The 20,403-nt window shown below is 67.1% G+C and overlaps 9 protein-coding genes across 9 annotated transcripts; 6 read left to right on the top strand and 3 right to left on the bottom strand.

The window, feature by feature from the left end:
- Nucleotides 1-630: 630 nt before the first annotated feature.
- FA09DRAFT_331729 (hypothetical protein) lies at nucleotides 631-980 on the top strand. The gene has a single exon (XM_025743156.1). The coding sequence runs from the start codon at nucleotides 651-653 to the stop codon at nucleotides 969-971; it is 321 nt and encodes a 106-aa protein (XP_025596036.1). The 5' UTR covers nucleotides 631-650; the 3' UTR covers nucleotides 972-980.
- A 1,222-nt stretch (nucleotides 981-2,202) lies between these two features.
- Nucleotides 2,203-3,715, top strand: FA09DRAFT_300929 (mitochondrial carrier; the record flags this gene model as incomplete). The annotated part of the gene is made up of 8 exons (XM_025740354.1): nucleotides 2,203-2,254; nucleotides 2,345-2,381; nucleotides 2,444-2,649; nucleotides 2,717-3,142; nucleotides 3,203-3,305; nucleotides 3,365-3,479; nucleotides 3,539-3,610; nucleotides 3,677-3,715. 8 exons carry the CDS (start codon nucleotides 2,203-2,205, stop codon nucleotides 3,713-3,715), a joined length of 1,050 nt encoding a protein of 349 aa, XP_025596035.1.
- Nucleotides 3,716-3,743: 28 nt separating this feature from the next.
- On the bottom strand, nucleotides 3,744-4,803 carry FA09DRAFT_331728 (hypothetical protein). The gene has a single exon (XM_025743155.1). It carries the CDS (start codon nucleotides 4,657-4,659, stop codon nucleotides 4,216-4,218), a length of 444 nt encoding a protein of 147 aa, XP_025596034.1. The 5' UTR covers nucleotides 4,660-4,803; the 3' UTR covers nucleotides 3,744-4,215.
- Nucleotides 4,804-5,459: 656 nt separating this feature from the next.
- Nucleotides 5,460-7,629, top strand: FA09DRAFT_331725 (hypothetical protein). The gene is made up of 8 exons (XM_025743154.1): nucleotides 5,460-6,247; nucleotides 6,303-6,429; nucleotides 6,486-6,626; nucleotides 6,680-6,772; nucleotides 6,826-6,901; nucleotides 6,962-7,005; nucleotides 7,058-7,390; nucleotides 7,474-7,629. Exons 1-8 carry the CDS (start codon nucleotides 5,759-5,761, stop codon nucleotides 7,545-7,547), a joined length of 1,377 nt encoding a protein of 458 aa, XP_025596033.1. The 5' UTR covers nucleotides 5,460-5,758; the 3' UTR covers nucleotides 7,548-7,629.
- A 252-nt stretch (nucleotides 7,630-7,881) lies between these two features.
- FA09DRAFT_124793 (cysteine proteinase) lies at nucleotides 7,882-10,088 on the bottom strand. Its single transcript, XM_025739051.1, has 7 exons — nucleotides 9,939-10,088; nucleotides 9,514-9,611; nucleotides 9,193-9,411; nucleotides 9,018-9,126; nucleotides 8,726-8,956; nucleotides 8,272-8,670; nucleotides 7,882-8,146 (listed from the first exon to the last, which is right to left on the bottom strand). The coding sequence occupies exons 2-7, from the start codon at nucleotides 9,593-9,595 to the stop codon at nucleotides 8,107-8,109; spliced, it is 1,080 nt and encodes a 359-aa protein (XP_025596032.1). The 5' UTR covers nucleotides 9,596-9,611; nucleotides 9,939-10,088; the 3' UTR covers nucleotides 7,882-8,106.
- A 1,128-nt stretch (nucleotides 10,089-11,216) lies between these two features.
- FA09DRAFT_331724 (ARM repeat-containing protein) lies at nucleotides 11,217-15,038 on the top strand. The gene is made up of 6 exons (XM_025743153.1): nucleotides 11,217-11,510; nucleotides 11,562-11,634; nucleotides 11,698-11,928; nucleotides 12,020-12,113; nucleotides 12,171-12,921; nucleotides 12,979-15,038. The coding sequence occupies exons 1-6, from the start codon at nucleotides 11,507-11,509 to the stop codon at nucleotides 15,021-15,023; spliced, it is 3,198 nt and encodes a 1,065-aa protein (XP_025596031.1). The 5' UTR covers nucleotides 11,217-11,506; the 3' UTR covers nucleotides 15,024-15,038.
- A 696-nt stretch (nucleotides 15,039-15,734) lies between these two features.
- On the bottom strand, nucleotides 15,735-16,769 carry FA09DRAFT_331722 (hypothetical protein). The gene is made up of 2 exons (XM_025743152.1): nucleotides 16,041-16,769; nucleotides 15,735-15,919 (listed from the first exon to the last, which is right to left on the bottom strand). The coding sequence occupies exons 1-2, from the start codon at nucleotides 16,446-16,448 to the stop codon at nucleotides 15,788-15,790; spliced, it is 540 nt and encodes a 179-aa protein (XP_025596030.1). The 5' UTR covers nucleotides 16,449-16,769; the 3' UTR covers nucleotides 15,735-15,787.
- A 122-nt stretch (nucleotides 16,770-16,891) lies between these two features.
- Nucleotides 16,892-19,035, top strand: FA09DRAFT_124586 (hypothetical protein). The gene is made up of 11 exons (XM_025739049.1): nucleotides 16,892-17,192; nucleotides 17,252-17,267; nucleotides 17,330-17,363; nucleotides 17,423-17,487; nucleotides 17,538-17,990; nucleotides 18,043-18,362; nucleotides 18,421-18,477; nucleotides 18,530-18,555; nucleotides 18,612-18,671; nucleotides 18,728-18,809; nucleotides 18,868-19,035. The coding sequence occupies exons 1-10, from the start codon at nucleotides 16,967-16,969 to the stop codon at nucleotides 18,800-18,802; spliced, it is 1,332 nt and encodes a 443-aa protein (XP_025596029.1). The 5' UTR covers nucleotides 16,892-16,966; the 3' UTR covers nucleotides 18,803-18,809; nucleotides 18,868-19,035.
- On the top strand, nucleotides 18,948-20,391 carry FA09DRAFT_124698 (hypothetical protein). The gene is made up of 5 exons (XM_025739050.1): nucleotides 18,948-19,213; nucleotides 19,267-19,450; nucleotides 19,513-19,591; nucleotides 19,649-19,659; nucleotides 20,227-20,391. The coding sequence occupies exons 1-5, from the start codon at nucleotides 19,035-19,037 to the stop codon at nucleotides 20,299-20,301; spliced, it is 528 nt and encodes a 175-aa protein (XP_025596028.1). The 5' UTR covers nucleotides 18,948-19,034; the 3' UTR covers nucleotides 20,302-20,391.
- Nucleotides 20,392-20,403: the final 12 nt, after the last annotated feature.

Raw genomic sequence — 20,403 nt, 5'->3', positions numbered from 1 at the left:
CGCGCGCGGCAGGCCGCGGCACGACGCTAACTTTCGTTCGCTGCTGCACCTCTGCGGCTGCGCGCGCCGTGCTCACGCCACGCGCGCTGCCGCGGCGTGCCTGGGCCGCCGCTCCGGCGCTGCAGCGGATCGAGCCTACGCTCGACTTCTTGGCCCTACCTCTGCTGACTTGAGCTCTGCGCTCTGTGCTGCGGCTGTCAGCACGCTCTGTTTCGAGCTTGACAGCCTCAAACGCGCGCCTTGCGAGCATCACACATCCACGCTGCAGATCGGGTGCCGCTGCCGTGCGGCCCAGCGCAGACGCGGCGGGCGGCGGACCTCCTGCGTCGTCGCGCGTCTCGCAAGCGCCGGCCGAGGCACGCGCGCAAGCATGCCACGCCACCGAGCGGCACCAGACACACATCGCAGCTGCGGCAGCACCCCAGAGGAAGCTCTCGGCAGCATCAGCAGCACCGAGCACACGCCCGAGGCGCGACAGCAGCTCGCCGAGCGAGCAGGAACGCTGGGCAGATCTCGCGCGGCACCGCGACCTGAACCCTGAAATGCGGCGGGGAGCGAAAGCGCACGCCGCGAGTTCGCTCCTGCGCCCATGCGCCTCGCTTGGCCTTCTCTGCTGCTGCTCTGGTGCCTGCCCGCGCCCGGCCGGCGGCATGCCCAACACGACGCTGCGACGCCGAGCCGTCACAGCTGCAGCAGCCGCAGCCGCAGCCGCAGCACGCAGCACAGCCCAGGCGCAGCAGCGGTGCGATCAGCGCTTTCATCGCGGCGCATGCACGCATCAGCATGCAGCTCGCGTGCAGCGTTCTGCGCTGCTCAAGGGTGCAGGCGGGCGTGGCGGCGTGGCAGGCCGCCTGTCGCTGCGAGCGATCTGCAGGGCGGCTTCGACGTGGCTGTGCCGCTTTGCTGCGGCGCTCCGGACTTCGACGCACAGGAGCGCTTCCTCCGCGCCCAGCCAAATCTCGCCTGTTTGAAGTGCCTCCTCTGCGCAGCACGGCGAGGGGTCAGGAGCGTCTGCGGCTGGACGCATGACGGCGTCGCTGTCGTTCCAGCGGTCCGGTACAGGCACGCGACGTCGCACGAGCCGCGGAGGCGTCCGCTGCCGGAGGCTCACCGTTGCACTGCAGGCGTGGCGATCTCTCAGCATGCATGCTTGAGACCCAGAACACCTCCCTCTGCTCTGAGCGCGCATCTCCGCGCTTGAATGAGATTGTGCAGTCGATCCGAAGGAGCGCACGGTGCCGCATGCTCCTGTCTGTGCCCGGAGGCCGGGCAGCTCAGGCGCGCACACTGTCTCTGTTGCGGAACTTGTGAGCTTGAGCTGGCAGCATGCGCGACTCGAAGCCCTCACTCAAGCTGCTCGCGGCAGCGTGATGCAAAGGAAGGACGCTGGTGCTGGGCCTTCGGAAAGCATGTGGGCGCGCCAGCGATCTGCCACCTGGCCAGCGCGCGCCCCAGCGTGTCGCTTCTGTTGCATCTCGAACTCGCTCCTTTGGTGTCAAAATGTGCTTCTGAGCTAGAAGATCAGTCTAAGCCCCCTTCTGGGCCGACGTAAAGGCGCCGAGCGCTGAAGAAGACCACACGTAAGGGCTTCCGCAACGCGACGCTGTCGCATGATCGCGCCAACAGCGTGTAAATCCCGCAGTTCGCTCGGCATGCTTGTAAGTCCATGTTGCGCTAGAGTAGTGGTCGGAGGCCGCTCCACGTCTCTGCTGCCCCTTGTTGATGTTCGCGAGCCGTCTTCGCCCTGGCCGGTCCTGCGATGAGGTGTGCTGCGGCGTGGCTTGGTGGAGCGGCGCCGGCTCCGGCACCCGGCGGCATGCCGCGCCGACGCCGGCGCGATGCGGTCACCGCTGCCCGTGTGCCGGCCAAGAAGGCGTCCCCGCACCGCCGATTTCAGCACCGGGCCAAGCGGCTCTCGCAGGCGCGAGGCGCTCGCCGCGCGCGCCGCTGCTGCCCCGCGCCGTGCGCTCGCTGCCCGCCTTCTTGCCCGACGGCGGCGATAGCAGGCGTGCGCAGAGCGGCTTGGCGCTCGCTGCCTTCCTCCTTCCCCTCTCCATCCACCTTTGCTCAGCCTCAACCGTCGTCGCCGTCTCCGCTCCGTCTCTCGCGCTTCCTGCTGCCGCGCCCTGCCGCACCCCGCTCTGCCGAATCTGCAGCTCCGCCCCGCCTCTCTGCACCCCGCACCCTTCCCTCCGCGCCGCCATGACTGAGCCGCTGACGCCCTTCGGCAACGCCCTTGCCGGCGCGCTTGGAGGTGAGTGACTGCCGTGCGCAGGCCGCGCAGCGCAGGCAGATGGGCTCCATGACGGCGTGTGCGGTCGCTCACTCGCGGCACCTCCACCAGGCGTGTTCTCCAACGCCGTCATCTACCCGCTCGACACGTAAGTCGCCGCACCTGGCCATCAGGTCCGTCACTTCCGCTGACGAGCCGACCAACGCCCAGTGTCAAGACGCGCATCCAGGCCGACTCAGGCTCCGGCGCGGCTGCCCAGGCAGCGCAGAAGAAGCTCGGCAATGTGCAGGGCAAGGCGAGCCTGCGCAAGAACTCGGGCCTCTTCGAGGCCGTCGTGACGATTGCGCGCTCCAAGGAGGGCGTCGCGGGCCTGTACCGCGGCTTCAGCGCTAGCATGGTCAACACCTTCTCGACGCGTGAGTGCCTGCGGCGCAGAGCTAGCTGCTCGCTGCCGGGTGCCGCTGCTCACGCCCTGCTCGGCAGAGTTCGCCTACTTCTACTGGTACTCGGTGGTGCGCACCTTGTACGTCACGCGCCTGACCAAGTCGGGCGCCGCTGCGGCTGCCGTCGGCGCGGCGGTGCAGCTGAGCACGGCCGTCGAGCTGCTGCTGGGTGCCGTGGCCGGCGGCCTGGCGCAGATCTTCACGATCCCGGTCGCCGTCATCGCGACACGGCAGCAGCTGGGCGGCTCCAGCAGCGCGGCCGACCAGGCGCGACCGAGCACGCCGGCGCAGGGCGAGCAGAAGGGCCTTGCCGGCAAGGTCAGCGCCAAGGTCACCGACGACGAGAGCTTCCTCGGCGTGGCGCGCGACATCCTCAAGGAGGACGGCATCACGGGCCTCTGGCGCGGCCTGAAGCCCAGCCTGGTACTGACGGTAAACCCGGCGATCACCTACGGCGTGTACGAGCGTGAGTGCCGCTTGTAGGCGTATGCCGCGTCGCGTGTGCTGACTCGCCTCGCGTGCGCAGGGGTCAAGAACATCATCCTGGCCGCGTCGACCGACGGCAAGATGACGCCCGCCAAGAGCTTCGCCATCGGCGCGCTCAGCAAGACGCTGGCGACGGTCGTGACGTGAGTCGCGCGACCGCGTCGCGAGCTTTGGCCATAGCGCTGACGCAGCAGACACGCAGCTTCCCGTACATCCTGTCGAAGATCCGCCTGCAGGCGAAGAACACGCCCTACACGGGCGCCATCGACGTGCTCACCAAGATCGCCAAGGAGAAGGGCATCTCGGGCTGGTACCAGGTGCGTGTGCAGCCGCTGATCCGGCCACAGCACTGTTCTGACGCAGGACCGCGCTGCAGGGCATGCAAGCGCAGATCACAAAAGCAGTGCTTGCGCAGGCGCTGCTCTTCTACTTCCGCGACTACTTTGAGGTGCGTGCGGCCCGGCGACGCCGAGCGTGTGCGGCGTGCTGACGACAGCGCCTCTCACCCGCACAGGTCTGGACGCGCAAGCTTATGGCCGCGGCCAAGAAGTAGATGTCACAGCACAAGCACAGAGCAACGGTGGATACAGCATGAATATCATTCCCTAGACCTAGTGCGCGGCCGGCGCTCGCTGTAAGCCGCTCTTGGTTCGGCTGCCGAGGCCAGGTGGGGAGCCCGGCTGACGCATGGTGTCGAGCGGGACGAGACATGCGTATTCGCGGATGCGGTGCAGAAGCGTCTGCATTGGAGCCATGCGCGGGCGGAGAGACGCGAGCGGGACACGCTGTCTGCTGCTTGGTGTGTTGCGCAGATGCTAGTCGCCTTCGCCGTGGGCGATCAGGTGCGATGGCTCAGAGGCCGTGCCACGAAGCGATGCGCGCTTCCCATTTCGCCGGGTGTCGGCTGTCAGGTGTCGGCGATGGAGCTTGCGGGCCATTGGCAAGCCTGCCGATGTGGCTGAGAGGCGTAGGTTGCCGAGATGGCACCTTGTGTTGCAGCAAAGCTCTCCTGCCTGGCTTCTGCAAAGCCAGGCTGATGCGCTGCGGTCCCCATCACCAGTCGAAGGCACCCGGCATGGTGCCTGTCTCGGACGGTTCCTGCGTTCGCTGCACGCCCGCTTTGCCTGCCTTCGCCACGCCGACAGCCAGACGTGCCTCAGCCTTGGCCGCGCGGCGCGCCGCAGCCGCCGCGCCGACGCCCCAGCGCTCCTTCCACGCGCGCAGCTCCTCGCTCCAGAGCTGCTTGACGCAGGGCGAGCAGGAGCTGCCGCAGCACTCGTCGGGCCGCGGCGGCGGCGGCGGGTCGTCGCGCTCGCGGCCCGCGGCGGCGAGGAGCTGCTCCAGGCGCGCCGGCGCCAGGCGGGCGTGGCGCAGCATGGGAATGTCGGCCGGGTCGGCAAAGGCAGGGGTTGCAGCGCTGTCCTCGGCGGCGGCCGCGCCATCGAGGAGCTGCACGATCGCAACCGCTGGCGATGCTGAGGCGGCGGGTACGGCCATGACTGTTGCGCGGTGGGTGATGGGGTGGAGGGGCAAGCGTCGCTGCGCAACCGCAGGCCGGTTTTAGCCGTCGTGCTCGCGAAACGCGCCGGCTCCGACCGGCGGAGGCGCGCGGCGCCGAGACCCCTCACGCTGCTAAGCGCTTGGCAGTGCCAGTCTCCTCGAGCGGCGCTGGGGACTCGTTGCTGGGCCAGCACACAAGGGCAATATGGAGCACTGACCCACTGTGCTGTGCTCTCTGTGCTGTGAAGCCCAGCAGGAGCCGAAGCTCGGTCCTGAGGCGCGGCATAGCAACGCATGCTGGCTGGTTGTGGAGGTGAAAGCGGCCGACACATCTGCAGCGACCTCCCTGCTGTGCCTGATGAGACTTACTTCGCCAGAGCAGCGAGGCGGTACTGCTCGGGACGGCTGCGGCTTGAGCACCTCTGCGTGAAGGATGCGGCTCGCTGGCAGCGCGCAGGCTATCTAGAGCCGGGCGGCGCTCCGATGAGCGCTCGCAAACTACCTCAGGGGCCGCTCCACGGGCCGGTCATTCACGCAGCCCGCGCTGGGACGGCCCGGACGATGCCGCCCCCGACGAGCTGCTCTCGACGACGAAGCGGGCTGCTCATCTTGGCTGCAAGGCCCGACTGCGGCGCCCTGGGAGCGGCCATCGTGCTGCTGCCAGACTCGCGAGCAGAGGCGGATGGATGCGCACGGCGCGGCGGCATCGGCGCGGCGCTCGGGCCGGCAACGGCGCTGCCCGGTCAGAAAGAGTGCGGGGAGACTCGCGGGGCGCCGTGCTCTCACTCTCCTCTCACCTTCGCTCTCCTCCACTATCACTCGCCTCAGGGCCGCTCCCGCACTTCTTACGCCGGACCGCTTCGGATCGTGCTTCTGTCATCAGCCTTACGTGCAGACCGGCTACGCCCTCCAGCCGCCAGCAGCTGCCAGCGCTCTCCGCAGCCCCAAGCTCATCTCTTTGCGGCTCTCGCGCCTTCGTGCGCTCGTTTCTCCCACTACCATCATCGCTGCACGCAAGCTCTCCAGCGAGCGGCCCGGTCTGGAGTGCTAGTCTTGATCCTTGAACCCAAGCCTGCACATACCGCCAAACTGCATCATGCAACGCGCAGCAGCCAAGGGCCCTGGCATCGGCAACATCATCCCTCGCACAGGGCCGTACCCCTTGCTGCCGTGTCTCCCTTCCCCGCTCACCGCCGCGGCAGCGTCTGCGCCGGCCTTGCCGCCGCCGCGCCGCTGCGGCGAGTGGACGCTGTCGACGCACCTCTTCGCCGCTGCCTTTCCGCGCTCGCACCCCGCCTGCCTGGCAGCAACTGGCCGGCCCCTGCCTCACCGCCAGGTCGTCGAGGACGAGCGCGCCCAGCGTGCCCTTGACTTTGCCGAGTGGGACGAGGCCTGCTCGCAATGGCATGTCAGCGAGTTCGTGCCGCCCGCCTCTCAGGAAGCGGCCGGCGAGCGCGCAGCGCAGCTCGCAAAAGGCCAGACGAACTCGGCGCTGTGGGGCGTCGTGCAGAGGTGGAAGCGCGATGTGACGCCGCAGGATGGCGTGGTCGTAGTCTGCTCACACGCCAACGGCTTCCACAAAGAGGTGCGTCAGGGCGCCGTACCTTGATACTGGCGGTAGGGCTGACTAGCTGCGCAAGATCTTCGAGCCCACGCTCGCCGCGCTGGCGGAGGTGTCGACCGTGCCCATCGCCGAGATGTGGTCGATGGACTGCTGCGACTCCGGCTTCGCGGGCGTGCTCAACGCGCCACGCCTGGGCATGGCCAGTCAGTGCTCAGCCTCCCACTGCACGGCTCAAACGCCTTGCTGACCATTCCGCCAGGCTCGTGGGACGACCACGCTCGAGACATCAACACGCTCATCCGCCATCTGCCGCAACCCGGCGCTGAGGCGCCTGCCTTCCTGCAAGCGCCGTCGTCTACCGCCAAGTCGCATCGTCTCGTTGGCGTCGGCCATAGCTTCAGTGCGCTACTCGGTTCTGAGCCCTCGCAACAACGGCTGACTTGGACCCCTCAGGCGGAGCAGGCTTCCTGCGTGCTGGCACTGCTTACTCAGACCTGCTGGACGGCATCGTGCTGGTCGACGCCGTGATCCCGGCGCCTGAGATTGGTGTGTAAAGAGCGCCTGGCTCTTTCGACTTGCCGTTGACTTCCCAACGTCAGCTGCCAAGCTCCTCTCTCCATCTCAGACTGAGATGGCGCGTGCAGCGATTGCGCGCAAGGACGTGTTCGCTTCACGGTGCGTCCAGTGTGCCTCTCGCTGCGACGCACAGGCGTCTGACGCAACTGCGTACTCCAGCGAGGCAGCGACAGAGTATCTCAAGTCCAAGCCGTACTTCCAGGGTGAGTCGCCCCTGGCGTGATGGCCCAGACTGCGCTGACCGCACTCTGAAAGCGTGGGACCCGCGCATCCTCGAGCTGCACGTCCAGCACAACCTGGTGCCGCTGCCGTCCTCGCCGAACGGGACCGAGGTCACGCTCGCCATGTCCAAGTTCCGCGAGGCCGCAGCGTTTGCCAACTCCTGGAGCGGCGCCATCGGGCGTGCCGCGGGGCGCGAGCGCAAGCACGCGACCAAGATCCACACCGTCGTCATGACGGAGAGCAACCTCGGCAACGCTGAGCAGCGAGAGATCCAGCTGCGCGAGATCGCGAGCTGGGGCGCAGGACACAGCGCCGCCGAGCTGAAGGCCGGTCACCTCATCGCGCAAGAGCACCCTGAGATGCTTGGTGAGTCTGTGATGGCAGGTGGGCTTGTGCCTGCTTCGCTCGCTGCCGCACTCGCTAACGCGGCACTCGGCGCTCGTCCACAGCTAAGCATCTGGCCGAGGTGCTGCAACGGTGGTACGGCGCATCCTCTGCCAGCCCGCGCGAGGCGCGCATGTGATGCATGGCGACACAATGGACGAGAGTGACGGAAGCAGGTGTCGATTAGCGTCGCAGTGCAGGCGGAACGTATGTGGCAGACAGATCCGTGCGGCGCTCCTCACACGCCGCGGCCCTTCATCTTCTCCTTGAGCTTCTTGCGCTGCGGCGACGGCCCGTTGATGGAGGCCAAGCCGGCGCTGAGGCCGTTTCTCTTGATGCTGAGGCTCCCGTTCGAGCTGGCGTGCCGGGAGGAATGCTTGGGCACCTGAGCACCGGCAGGCGCGAAGGAGCGTGCGCCCGTTAGCGACTCGTAGTGCGGCTCGTGATCCGCGTCGGGCTCGCCGTACGCATCGGCAGGCGCTGCACCGCGCTTCTTGCTGGCTGCGGCGCCGAAGAACGTGCCTGGTGGAATGGCGGTGCGGTTCGTAGCGCTGCCCAGCACTGTGCTGAGCACTGCCCCAGCAGGCTTGCCCTTTGACCCGTATGTCCCATTGGGCGGCCGGACAGTGCTTGAAGCAGCCGGAGAGACGAACTGCGCGTCGGGCAGCGGCTCTCCCTCGTCCTCATCATCGTGGAGCTCAAGCCGACGGCGCTTGCGCTGAGCAGGGCGCATGGGGCCGGCCATCGATGACCCAGGACTGATGCTGGACGTCTGCGAAGATAGCCCCTTGCCGTCGCTGGTGCTGCCCTTGGACGCAGGCGTGTTGTGCGTCGGCGGGGACAGATGGCCGCCCAGCTGGCGCGGCAGTAGTGCTCCGGACCGAGAGGACGAGGCTGCGTCCATCACGTAGAAGAGGACATAGCACGACTTGTCCTCGCCAGACGTCTTGCCGTTGTGAGCCTGTGAGACCGTTGAGTCGTTTGCCGACAGCCAGCCCGGCCCGCGCCCAGCCTTGACGTTGGCCACATAGTGCCCGCTGTTCGGGCCGCCGCCGTGGTGATGGATCACGGCGTGCAGCGTGTAGGTGACCGGGTCGACGCCCTCGGAGAGGTGCCGCGCGCCTAGTTGCAGCGTGTACGGGTACTTGATCGCGCGCGTCAGCTTGCTGCCCGTGAGCGTGAAGCGCTTGAGATGGACCGTCAGGACGAGCGGCGGCGTGTCAATCGTGAAGCGCTTTGAAGCGTTGACTCTCTTGCGGCAGCTGCGCAGGCAAAGCATGAGCGAGCGCTGTGGGGCATGTGGGCCGCACGACTGACCCTTCGCAGCGGTAGCGGTCGCGCCCAGACCCAGACAGCTCCTCGGCCTTCGTAAAGACGTCGAGTGCCTCGTTGACGCTCTTCGCGTGTCTGATGTCCAGCGACAGGTCCAGGCATGGGTCGAACGTATCGGAGTTGTGCCGACAGGCGGGGCATGAGACACGGCTGCGCAGACGGCCGCTGAACACGCGCTGGACGAGGGTCGAGCGACGGAGCGCATGGTTGGCATCACTGCTCGCAAGAGGGTCAGCTCGAATGGCTTGCGACGTCTCTCCTGTCAAAGCAGACGCACATGCGGCTGTCTGCGCGGGCGAAGCATTGCTGCTGCATGGCCTCGAGCAGGAGAACAAGGAACTCGTGCGCGTCCTCCTGGTGTCCCTTGCGAAGCGTGCGGGCATAGGCTGACACGACGGAAGGGACGGGTTAAGCAGAGTGGCGCGGGGATCCGAACGCGCTCAAGCACTTACTTTTGAGTTTGCTCTGGAAGACTGTTGGCTGCACGACATTCGAGCCACAGAGCACTCGCTCGGCCAGATCGCGCATGGCCTCCGTCGGATTGAAGCCACCGCTTGTTGTTCCGCCGAACTCGCCGATGAGTTCGCGCGTGCTCCGTTCCAGCAGCGCGTAGGCGAGCGGCGGCAGGTGAAGCAGAGACTGCAGCACCGAGTTCATGTAGCAGGTGTTGCCTGTTGACCGAGCACGTCAGCGGCCGCGGGGCAGAGGCGCGTGAGGTGATCGTCGCCTCGAGTGGACACGTGTGCTGCACGATCTCGCTCGCACTGACTCACCGGAGTTGTACAGGCCGGCTGGGCGCTGGCGCACGCGGCCAGGCATGTGCAGCGAGAGCTTCCCCGCGTATGTCACGGACATGTCGTCGCGCTGCGCGCTCGCCGAGCTGCTGGCTTCTGGCCGCTGGCGCGCTGCACTTGGCGATCCTGCCGAGGCTTCTGTCCTTCGCGGTGTAGAGGCGACGCTTGCTGGCGCCTGCTCGGCAAAGCGAGAAGTCTACGTAGGCCGCGCGCGTCGATCAGCGCCTGCAACTGAGCAGGGCAACGCACCACGCTGCTGTGAGGCAGACTCACACTTGTCTGTTCATCGACCTGTGCAGCAGCCTGACGTGCGCCATTGATGGCCGGCAGGTCGATGTTTCGCAGCTTGGAGGGCGCAGGCATCGTGAAGAGGAGCGGATTCGCCAGCAGCTCTGCGAGCTCACTGCGCACGCGCTGTGCCTCTGCTGCGTGCCCTTCAGCCACTGTATATGGGTGCGCCGAAGGGATCGGCAGTGCAGCAAGGGCACCAGTCGCAAGAGGGCTGGCAGCTCGCTTTCTAGCGGCGCTCAGCGACGCAGGCTCGGATGCTGGCGAGGCTGCAGCGGTAGCAGCCCGGGGCTGCAGCGCCTCTTCGAGCTCGCGTAACGAGACTGCGGGCTCGGTACTGCGAGAGCTGCTGCCAGGCTTGGCGGACAGGCGTGGCGTGCCTTGAGCGGACGAGGCCGTCTGGCCGACGCTCTGGCGGGCTGCAGGGCCCTGCATGCCGTGGTCGCGCAGCTTGCTGCTGCTGGCGGCCCCGGACAGGACGGGCGACGCAGTGGCCGAGTCGGAGCCCGCCGCCGAGACGCTGCTGAGCCCGCGCGGCGAGCGAGCGAGCGGCGTGGACGGGCCCGGGGCCGCCGCCGGCATGGACCTGGCCAGCATGTCGGCTCGACGCGCGGAGCGCAGCTGCAGCCGGGCGAGGCGCACAGCAGCAGACGTCGCCGCTCGTGCAGGGGCACTCGCGAGTGCAGCAGCTCGCAGAGAGAGTCGAAGCGCGTGCAGCGACAGACCAGCAGCCAGGAGAGGACCGAAGAGCGAGGGACGTAGAGGTGGGCTTGTGAGGTCGGGAAGACAACGCGCGCGCCGTGCTCGCTGCAGCAGAGGCGCGCGACATGCTGCCTTGGGCCGCGAACACTCAGACTCGCGCGGCGCAAACTCGTGTCTTCCTGCAGCGGTCGCGCCCTCTGCTTAGGCCTCTTCCAGCCGCAGCGTCACAGCCACGCTCCCTCACCCCACACTCTTCCGCACGAGTTCGGCTGAATATGCTGCGCTCAATGGACCGATTGGAGACTGCAGCAGGGCATCCAGCGGCGGCATGTGGAACGGCAGGTTCGCTTCTGGCAGCGGATCTGCCGCGCGCCTCAATTTTTCTGCTCCCACTACGCTCGCCGGGCGCAGGCTGCGGGACTCGGGCATCGCCTCCTCCGCACCCTGAGCTGGCACAGCAGATATGCTGCTCTTGCGGGGCGAGCAGCGGCAAGCGATGCAGCTGTCGCCCGTATCGCTAGACAGCCAGCCGCTGGTTACGCTGCTACAGATGGCCGGCGCCAGGTGCAGCGCTGGGCCAGCGTCGAGAGCGCACCGAGGGGGAGGCGCGTGCGGGGTGCGGCGTACACACGCCGCGGCGCGCGCCGACGGGGGCCGTGCTTGCGCGCGACTTGACGGGCTGTGCGGCACCACTCTTCTCCACCACCCGCCTCCACCTGCTTCTCGTGCTTCTCCGTGCCAGCTGGGCTGCTCCGCTTCGTTACCGTCACACTTCGTTAGCCGCACACCTCCAGCCGACGCCCGAGGTCCGAGCACAGCAGCGGTCTCCAGCACCGCAGTCCGCGGGCGCCTAGACGCGCAGAGACAGAGAGAGAGAGCGCCGCCGCCAGAGCGACCTGTCAGGCTGTGCGCTGTCCGACAATCGCAGCGCCGTACGCGACGCTCTCGCTGCCGCCACAGCTGACGCTGTGTGCCTGGCATCATGGGTGCGCAGCGTCAATGACGCACACAGGAATCCCGCTGACGCATCGCTCCAGACGCGGCACTGCAAAAGGCCCTGCTGGACCGCGTGTACGACCGCCGCAAGGCGGCCACGCTGGACCTCGAGAAGTACGGAGCTGTGTCCGAGCACACACGGTAGAACCCATCTGACCCTCTTGCCACTGTCTGAAGGCAGGTCCGCGAGGCGCTGGTCCGCGGAGATCGCGCCCGCATCAACCTCATAGTGCAGCAGCTCTGCGCCCTGCTCGCATCAAGCAGCCCGCAGAACAACCATGCGCGCAGCGGTGGCCTCATCGGCCTCGCCGGCATCGGCATCGCACTGGGTTTGGAGATTGCGCCCTATCTGGAGCAGGTCGTTCCTCCGGTGCTCGCGTGCTTCAGTGACCCCGATAGCAAGATCCGGTGAGTCAGGTCTGCCTAACAGCGCCTGCGCAGCCGTGCATGGCTGTGACACTCGCTCGCTGCTGAGCCCGCGACTGATCACGCCGTCCAGCTACTTCGCCTGCGAGTCGTTCTACAACATTGCGAAGGTGTGCAAGGGCGAGATCCTCATGTACTTCAACGAGATCTTCGACGCCCTGTCCAAGGTCAGTGAGCCGCACGCCGCAGTGCGTGCAGCGCGCCGCTGACGCATGCTCCCACAGCTCGCTGCAGACTCGGAGCTCTCCGTCAAGAACGGTGCAGAGCTGCTGGACCGCCTGCTGAAGGACATTGTCTGCGAGGCGGCGCCCCACTACGTCTCCGCGTACCAGGACATCGCCCTGATCCGCGCGCGCCAGGATGCGAGCAGCGGCAACATCGGCGGCGAGGCAGAGCTGGAGGTTGCGCGCGAGAAAGCTGCCGCTGCGTCCGACTCGGAGCAGGTTGACCTTGCGCGCAACAAGGTCTTCTCGCTTGCCCGCTTCGTGCCGCTGCTCGCCGAGCGCATGTACGTGCTCAGCCCCTTCACGCGCAACTACCTCGTCAGCTGGATCACCGTGCTGGACTCGGTCCCCGACCTGGAGCTCGTGCACTTTCTCCCGGCCTTCCTCGACGGGCTCCTCAAGTACCTCTCAGACCCGAACACCGACGTGCGCATCGCGACGCACAACGTGCTGGCAGACTTCCTGCGCGAGTGCAAGGCCGCCGCACGGCCGCAAAGGCGCAGCGCGCCGGCGTCCTCATCACGCGGTCCCTCGGCGCAGACACGCTCTGCCCTGGAGACGTCTGCGGAAGGTGCCGCAAGCGACGCAGCAGCTGCCACGTTCGAAGAGCTGGAGGAGGCCGTGGTCGACGAGCACGAGGAGGCAGAAGAGGACACCGGTGCAGACGAAGATGTGTGGGTGCCTGCCCTCGAGGTGCGCGTCGACTACGCGGCGATCACCGAGATCCTGGTGAACCACGTCAGCTATCCGGGTGAGCTCCTACGAGGCTGCGTTTCCTGCGGTACTGCATGCTGACACACGTGCGCAGACGAAGAGATCCAGGCGACGGCGCTGCATTGGCTGTCGGAGTTTCTGCTGGTCGTCCAGGACGTCGTCGTTCCGTTCACGCACCGCCTCATTCCCGCCATCCTTCCGTCGATCGCACACCACAGCCCGGCCATCCAGAGCGCGGCAAATGCGACTAACACGAACCTGTTCCGCGTCCTCCAGGAGCTGCCGGTCAGCGTGCCGCCTCCGACGTCTCGCTCGTCCGCATCTGTGCAGGGCGGCGACGCACGGGCTGCCACGACGAGCCGAGGCCAGCCGTCGGCGCCTCCCGCTTCAACCCTGAGCGCATCAGGCTCTTCCACCACGACGGCGTCCAGGCCTCACGAGCGGGTCGAGACCGCATCGAGCGCCGGCGATACTGCGTCGAGCAGGAACACGTCCGGTGTCGCGGGCAGCGCGGCACAGACCATGTCCCCGCAGCTCTCCCCGCGCGCACCGCCGCGGCCCTTCCCGACTAAGGACGGTGCATCAGAGGCAGCTGACGCGGCGACTGCACCCGACGAGGAGACGGGCTCGTCGCAGTCGCAGCCGCACGCCGATGCGCTGGACCTGCACGCGACCGTCAACGTGCTCACGCTCCAGCTCATCGACGAGCACGAAGAGACGCGTGTGGCTGCCCTCGAGTGGCTGCTGATGCTGCACCAGAAGGCGCCGCACAAGATCCTGGCGATGGATGACGGCACGTTCCCAGCGCTGCTCAAGACGCTCTCGGACCCCAGCGAGGAGGTGATCCGCTCCGACCTGCGCCTGCTGGCGCAGATCAGCAGCGCGTCCGAGGAGCGCAACGACGCATACTTCCGCTCCTTCATGGTCAACCTCGTCAGCCTCTTCAGCACGGACCGCCGGCTGCTCGAGACGCGCGGCAGCCTCATCCTGCGGCAGCTCTGCGCCTCGCTGCACACCGAGCGCATCTTCCGCACGCTGGCCGAGATCCTCGAGCGCGACGAGGACCTCGAGTTCGCCAGCGTCATGGTCACGAACATGAACATGATCCTCATCACGTCGCCCGAGCTCGCCGACTTCCGCCGGCGGCTCAAGAACCTCGACTCGCGCGACGGGCAGCAGCTCTTCGCGAGCCTGTACCGCAGCTGGTGCCACAACGCCGTCGCCACGTTCAGCCTCTGTCTGCTCGCACAGGCGTACGAGCACGCCAGCAATCTGCTGCAGATCTTTGCCGAGCTTGAGATCACGGTCGCGCTCCTCATCCAGATCGACAAGCTGGTGCAGCTGCTCGAGTCGCCGATCTTCACCGCGCTGCGGCTGCAGCTGCTGGAGCCCGAGCGCCACCCGTACCTCTTCAAGTGCATGTACGGCCTGCTGATGCTGCTGCCGCAGAGCTCTGCGTTTGCGACGCTGCGCAACCGCCTCAACGCCGTCAGCAGCATGGGCTTCCTGCACGTTGCCGCGCCCCGCTCGCTGTACGGCGCCGGCAACAGCTCCGGCAGCGGGGCCAGCGGCGGCTCGCTGCCGTCCGGCGCTGCGGCCGGCTCTGGCAACTCCTCCACGGGACCCCGCAGCAAGCTCGGCAGCCGCGACGACATCAAGTGGAACGAGCTGCTGACGCACTTCCGCAAGGTGCAGGCGCGCCACGAGCAGGCGCGCAGAGCAGGCGGGCTTGCCAGCGGGCTCGAGGCCGACGGCTCGCTGGTGCCAGGCATGGCACGAGCGTCGCTGGGCGGCAGTCCTGGCGGGGCGGGCGCCCTGCGCGGGCCGCTGCCGGCATCGCGCGTCGGCTCTGCAGGTTCGTCGCGCAGGAAAGCTAGCGGCGCGTCTGCACATCCTCCAGGCTCTGGCAGCCGCTTTGGCATGGGCTCAGCCACTGCGCCTGCGTCCTCGTCATCGGGCAGCAAGCTCGCCAGCGCACCCGCCTCATCGTCCTTCTTCGGCCTGCACCTCTCTGGCGGCGCCTCATCTGCTGCGCCGGGGCCGTCGGTACCCTCCGGCACGTCGCGGCCGACCTCACCCATCTCTGCCCGCAAGGGTCAGCCCAGGAACGTCAGTGCGCAGTTCGCGACGAAGAGGTAGACCGCAATGCATCATGTCTGATGCACGGCACGCTGCGGAGTCTGACGAGGGCACGCGAGACTGAAGTAGAGCGCACGCACGGCGGCCCGCTCTGCCGTGCAGGAGATCTGGACGGTCAACACGGCCTCCTTGAACGATGCTGCCCGTCTGTGCGCTTGTATACATACGTTGTCTGGCGGTGTTGCATACGCTTAGCGTCCGGCGCCCTTCCGGCACAACGGTACCTCGTCTGCGCTTTGCGGCGGGCGCGCGCTGTGAAAATGACGACGCGAGGTGCGCGCGAGTGCCGTAATTGCTGCTGCGAGACTGCGTTTCGCTCGCCGCACGCACTTCATTTTCTGCCGCGCTGAAAACGGCGCTCTGCCGCGTTGTTCGTGCTCGCCACACGTCGCCTGGGTCTCTGCCTCGCCGTGCGAGGTTTCTGGCTTCACCACTCAGATCAGACCAATGTGCCGCTGAAAGCGTTTCGACATCGCCATCCTCCCACTGGAGCACCATTGTCGTGGTGGTGGTGGTTTGTGTTACAGATGTGCCTGGGTCGCCAAGCGCTCCCTGGTGCTCAGCAAGAGCGGCACACCTCGCCATAGCCTGGCTCGCGCACCGTTGGCCGTGTAGCGGCGCACAGCAGTGCTGTACCAGCTGCGGAGTGCGTGCTTCGTGATCCGAAGCGGAGCGCGAGCAAGATGCTGCCTGCAAGTACAGTGCAGTGCGCTCTTGGTGCGTCGCGGCTACCACGCTCAGATTGTACAGCTCATGGTATCATCTCATTGAGATGGGGCGCTGAAGCCAGTCGCCGGCAGCGCCGCAGCAAGCTCCTTGCGGAGGGCCTCTGCGCGCGACAAGCTGCCCTGCAGCGCATCCAGAGCAGGCGTCAGGTCCTCCGCACGCGCCTTCATCTGTTGTCAGGGAGGCAGTCAGAGTCAGCATGCGACTGCGGAGTGTGTCTGGCCGCAGAGGGCTGCTCGCAGGCCCAGTGTAGTGCGAATGACGGCGCCCAGAAGCCGAGGTCGTACTCACGGTCCGGAGCGTCTCGCCGCCCTTGACGAGCTGCCAGTGATGGTTGTACACGAGGCTCTGTCGCGCGCCGTCGAGCTCTCTCATCTCGCGCAGCAGCGAGGCTTGCACGTGCATCAGGGCCGCTGCATGCTCGCGGGAGCCCGTCTCTGGCGAGCCTGCGTCACTGAGGACGGCCGCGAGCGCTTCTGGCAAGGCAAAGGCAGACGAGTCTGGTGAGGTGGCAGACGCTGGTGTGTCCGGCTTCGGCGACGGCGGCGCGCCGACAGGCGCCGCGGCCTTGGCAGGTCCGTCGCTTTCCTCGGCGAGGCCGTAGAAGGCGCGAAGGGCGTTGGCCCGTGGCATGCCGGCAGCGCCCTCAGAGGGGCGGGCGCTCGCAGAGCCGCCAGCAGAGGAGCTGGCCTGGGCCATGGGAAAGCCAGGTGACGATCAGTCCGGACGAGGTGCGGCGCTGGGCAGAGCTGGTAGGTCGTCTCCGAACGTGCAAGCTACAATGGCGAGATCGCGTGAAGCTGTGCAATACGGCTTGGCCTGGCGTTCAGTCGAAGACGGGGAGCGGAGAGAGCGAAACGCAGCAGGCGATCCGGCCGGTGCGGTGTGGGCGGCGGCGAGCAGCGCTCTGGAAGTACGCCTAGCAGAACACGCCAGGTGTGGCTGTCATCAATGTCAGACGCACACGCAGGCGTGACGGCGGGTGGATGTAGAGGCGGAGAGGGATGTGGTGGCAGGAGCGAGAGAAGCGCAGCCGTTGGGGGCGCGCGCCGCGAGGGGGCCTGTGCGCGCGCCTCGCCGCGCGCCGCGCGCCGCACCAAGGCATCTCCGCGGCCTCCGCCGGCTGTCGTCCTCTCCTCCACACCTTGCCTTCCCCGCATTCCCAACCTCATCTTCCAACCCTCGCTCCCTCCTCTTTGCCGCATACCTCTGGCCTGATGAAGCGGCTGCGCTCGCCAGACGCTGCGCGTGCCAGCGGCTCAGCATCGCCACAGCCGCCGCAGCCGCCGCAGCCCTACGGCGCTGCGTCGCACGATGCCGGCCCTTCCATGTACGGCGTGGATGCGGCACACAGCATGGCCATCGAGGCGCTCGCTCACCAGCACGGCCGGAGCGACGCCGACGCCGACGCGGGCCGCGCCAAGAAGAAGAAGAAGGCTGTCTGTACGTGCTGCTCTGTCAGTGCTGTCGCTTCCCGGGCTGCTGACCTGCGCGCCCCTCAGCCTGCCAGTCCTGCCGGTACGGGCTCGCATCTGCAGCCGCGCTTGGGGGCTTGCTGCCTGACACTCACCCGCTCGCAGGCGACGGAAGCTGAAGTGCGACCGCGGCTGGCCGGTGAGCTCAGAGCCTGTGCTGTGCCGCCACTGCACGCTGATCCCTGGCGGGGCTCGCAGTGCGGAGCATGCAAGGACCGCGGCGAGGCAGAGCTGTGCGAGTGGGAGGGTGGCACCCGTCCGCAGTGAGTGGCCCTCTTGCCTTCTGCCGCAGCCAGTTCTGACTCCCGAACAGGGCGACGAGCGGGCGTGATGCGCTACACGCTGCTCCCGCCGTGCTCTCACGGCTCGACCACATCGAGGGCCAGCTGTCCCTCATTGTGTCGCATCTAGGGCTGAGCAGCCAGGCCGGGTCGCAGGCGCGGGACGCGGGGCCTCAGTCGCTCTTCGCGCTCTCAGCGTCGCCGCCAGACCGTCTGCATGTACTCGAGCAGAGTCTGACTCTGCTGCCGCTGCCCGAGTCGCTGCGCAAGCTGGCCCAGTACTTCCTCGAGAACTTTGCGTGGTGCATCTTCGAGCTGAGTGTCGTCGACTGGTGGCATGTGCGCCTGCCGCGCATCGAGGAGCTGCGCCGGTCGCTACAGGACGATAGCCACGCTGGCCAGCCAAGCGTGCTGCACCGCATGTCCCGCGAGGACGTGGACCAGGCCTTGCGCGACACGGCCCTGGCTCTGGCCATCGTCGGAATGTGAGACTCCGAGCAGTTCCCGGTATCCGCAGCAAGCTGACCCTCCCCTCAGTGCTGTTCTGTTTGTGCCGGAGCGCAGCGTCGCGCTGGCAGGTCTGCCTCGTGGGGCAGATAGCACCTCGCGCCACGGTGTGTTGGATGGCCAATCAGCCTCTGCTCGGCGCTCATGCTCCTCCCGCCACTTCAGTCTTCTTCTTCGAAGCCGCGCAGGCTGCTATCGACGCGACGCTTCCGTTGGATCTACCCAGCTTCGAGGCGCTGCAGATCTCTATGCTCCAGCTCTTCGGCCTCATCACGAGCTGCGGCGTGCACTGGGGTGGCATTGGGCTGCAGCTAGCGGCGGTCACGCACATGATGTATGCCCTCGGCCTGGTCAGTCGCCAAAGCCTCTCACTGGCCGCATGCACGGCTCAAGCTCTGAACTGCGCAGGATCGGGAGCCGACCATCGACACGCCGCACGCCGAGGCCTCAATGCGCATCGCCTTCGTGAGTGCTTCGAGCCGAGAGACTCCGCGCAGCCGCTCATGCGCCTTCTCAGTTCACGCAAATATGCATCTGGACCTGGTGAGCCTCATCGGCAACCTAGTCCCGGTTCGTGTCCTCACCCTCCTGAGCCGCAGGCAAAACGGACAGTGGCTGGGAAGCCGCGTGCTGCTGCGCGAAGAGCCGATCAAGCATCCGTGTGTCACCCTGGTGAACCCTGCCTGGCTGCTGCTGGCTTACTGGTCTTGCGCAGCTATCTCTTCGGCGAGCCTGGCTCGTCGCCGTGGCACGATCTCGTGCAGGAGCACGGCGAGCTCATCTCGATTGAGAATAAGGTGCGAAGCGCCAAAGCTGCCATGCTTCTCAGGCCGAAAGCTCATGTCTGCTCTGCAGTCCCGCCTGCGCGCAGCCTGCTTCAGCCAGCGAGCCATGTGCCGCGACTCGATGACGGCGGCCGACGCAGGTGTCGAGACCGATCGCATCTTTGGACAGCTCAGGTCCTTCCGGGCATCGCTCCCGGACACTCTGGTGCGTGCACGGCACAAGCGCCAGCGCCAAGCATGCACGAGTTGACAAGCCCCTGTGCGCAGTCCGAGGAGGTCAGCATGCTGCAAACAACAGAAGGCATGTCTGCCAGGTCGCTGAACACCCTGCTGGACCGTGAGCAGCAACCGCCTGCCCAGCCTGACTCTTCTGACGCCGCCTTACCTCCCGCAGTCATCGAACTCAACCTCTTCCGGTGAGCCTGCCGCGCCTCGATAGCAGCGTCGAGCGATGCTGACAGCGGCCCAGCCCATACTATCTCGACAGCTGGGCAGAGGGCGGGCGGCGCGATGCGCGCGACGTGTGCTATTCGGCAGCCATGCGCCTCCTCAGCCGCTTCCATCGCCACCTCGAGAGTAATGCTCCCGGCATCCTCAAGGCAGCTGCACTGGCCGACGTCGAGGGCCTAGAGTCGCTGTTCAAGGGCAAGCGAGTGAGCGTCTTCCGCATGTCCTCCACAAGTGCAGATCGCTCACCGCCCTTTGCGCACTCCAGGAGGTGGCAGCGCGTTTGTGGTTCTGGACGCATGCGAGCGTCAACGCGCTCTTTCTCCTTCAGCATCATCTTGAACAAAGTGCGTCTGCTAAGATTGAGCGTCGTCGTCCACCGACTGACCGCTGTGGCTTGACAGTGGACCTGCACATCGTCGAGCTTGGGCCCGACGCGCCGGCGGAACGGGCGCACGTTGCCGAGACCATCGCTCTGAGCAGGCGCCTCCTCGTCGCGCTGTCTCTGTGCTCTCAGCCCGCACGCACAGTGCTGGCGCAGCTCCAGAACGAGGGCCCGCACGGCATCGGCAGGCTGCCACACGTGCCAGCCGCTGCCGCGGGCTTCGGACCGGGCCGTGTCCACAGGTCGGCGCCCCTCGAGCTCCTCGCCGGCGTCTCCAGCCACGCACGCACCTCTTCCTACCGACCTTCAGCTGCAGGTCCCGACGCAGACGCGGCGACTGCGGACCAGGGACTCCACGCGTCTTCCATGAACGCGCTCTCCGAGGCTCCTGCGGCCCACGGCGCCGCCTTCGACGTCGACGGCATCTTCCACTCGCTCTTCGGCACCTCCGATGCGCCGCACACGGCCAATCCGCTTGCCTACACCTCGCGCCACAACGGCGAGGTGGGCCTGCCAGTGCACGTGGCTGCCGAGGCTGCAGCTTTCGCGGCCGCCTACCAGCAGAGCACGCAGGCCGGCTCGTCGGCCGTCGGGCACCATCTGGCTCAGGGCGCCCCAGGAGAGGGCGACCGTGTGCAGCCGGACAGCTATCACTACCAGGCGCCGCGCTGAGGCGCCTCAGTACCGCAACGCAGCCTGCATCTCTCTGCAATGACAGCCGTGACGCATCGCACCGCATGCTCCGCCACCCGCTGATTGGGGCAGGCTGTCCGC

This window comes from Tilletiopsis washingtonensis (genome assembly GCF_003144115.1).
Source record: "Tilletiopsis washingtonensis strain MCA 4186 unplaced genomic scaffold FA09scaffold_20, whole genome shotgun sequence".
Lineage (NCBI taxonomy): Eukaryota > Fungi > Basidiomycota > Exobasidiomycetes > Entylomatales > Tilletiopsis > Tilletiopsis washingtonensis.
The sequence above is the reverse complement of the archived record's forward strand: the minus strand, read 5'-3'. Positions and strand labels throughout refer to the sequence as shown.

Excerpts from the sequence above, each read along its gene's own strand:
- FA09DRAFT_124793 (XM_025739051.1), bottom strand. The coding sequence starts at position 9,595 with ATGTCCGTGACATACGCGGGGAAGCTCTCGCTGCACATGCCTGGCCGC. Across the intron at positions 8,671-8,725 it reads GACCGCTACCGCTGCGAAGG|CTGCCGCAAGAGAGTCAACG; the intron begins GTCAGTCGTGCG and ends TTGCCTGCGCAG. Across the intron at positions 8,147-8,271 it reads CGGTCCGGAGCACTACTGCC|GCCCCATGCGCCCTGCTCAG; the intron begins GCGCCAGCTGGG and ends CATCGATGGCCG.
- FA09DRAFT_331728 (XM_025743155.1), bottom strand. The coding sequence starts at position 4,659 with ATGGCCGTACCCGCCGCCTCAGCATCGCCAGCGGTTGCGATCGTGCAG.
- FA09DRAFT_331724 (XM_025743153.1), top strand. Across the intron at positions 11,635-11,697 it reads GCCACGCTGGACCTCGAGAA|GCAGGTCCGCGAGGCGCTGG; the intron begins GTACGGAGCTGT and ends CACTGTCTGAAG. Across the intron at positions 12,922-12,978 it reads GAACCACGTCAGCTATCCGG|ACGAAGAGATCCAGGCGACG; the intron begins GTGAGCTCCTAC and ends ACACGTGCGCAG.
- FA09DRAFT_331725 (XM_025743154.1), top strand. The coding sequence starts at position 5,759 with ATGCAACGCGCAGCAGCCAAGGGCCCTGGCATCGGCAACATCATCCCT. Across the intron at positions 6,248-6,302 it reads CCAACGGCTTCCACAAAGAG|ATCTTCGAGCCCACGCTCGC; the intron begins GTGCGTCAGGGC and ends TAGCTGCGCAAG. Across the intron at positions 6,430-6,485 it reads GCCACGCCTGGGCATGGCCA|GCTCGTGGGACGACCACGCT; the intron begins GTCAGTGCTCAG and ends CCATTCCGCCAG.
- FA09DRAFT_331729 (XM_025743156.1), top strand. The coding sequence starts at position 651 with ATGCCCAACACGACGCTGCGACGCCGAGCCGTCACAGCTGCAGCAGCC.
- FA09DRAFT_331722 (XM_025743152.1), bottom strand. The coding sequence starts at position 16,448 with ATGGCCCAGGCCAGCTCCTCTGCTGGCGGCTCTGCGAGCGCCCGCCCC. Across the intron at positions 15,920-16,040 it reads GCGGCGAGACGCTCCGGACC|ATGAAGGCGCGTGCGGAGGA; the intron begins GTGAGTACGACC and ends CCCTGACAACAG.
- FA09DRAFT_124698 (XM_025739050.1), top strand. The coding sequence starts at position 19,035 with ATGCACGAGTTGACAAGCCCCTGTGCGCAGTCCGAGGAGGTCAGCATG. Across the intron at positions 19,214-19,266 it reads ATCGAACTCAACCTCTTCCG|CCCATACTATCTCGACAGCT; the intron begins GTGAGCCTGCCG and ends ACAGCGGCCCAG. Across the intron at positions 19,451-19,512 it reads CGCTGTTCAAGGGCAAGCGA|GAGGTGGCAGCGCGTTTGTG; the intron begins GTGAGCGTCTTC and ends TGCGCACTCCAG.
- FA09DRAFT_124586 (XM_025739049.1), top strand. The coding sequence starts at position 16,967 with ATGAAGCGGCTGCGCTCGCCAGACGCTGCGCGTGCCAGCGGCTCAGCA. Across the intron at positions 18,363-18,420 it reads TGATGTATGCCCTCGGCCTG|GATCGGGAGCCGACCATCGA; the intron begins GTCAGTCGCCAA and ends TGAACTGCGCAG. Across the intron at positions 18,672-18,727 it reads GAAGAGCCGATCAAGCATCC|CTATCTCTTCGGCGAGCCTG; the intron begins GTGTGTCACCCT and ends GGTCTTGCGCAG.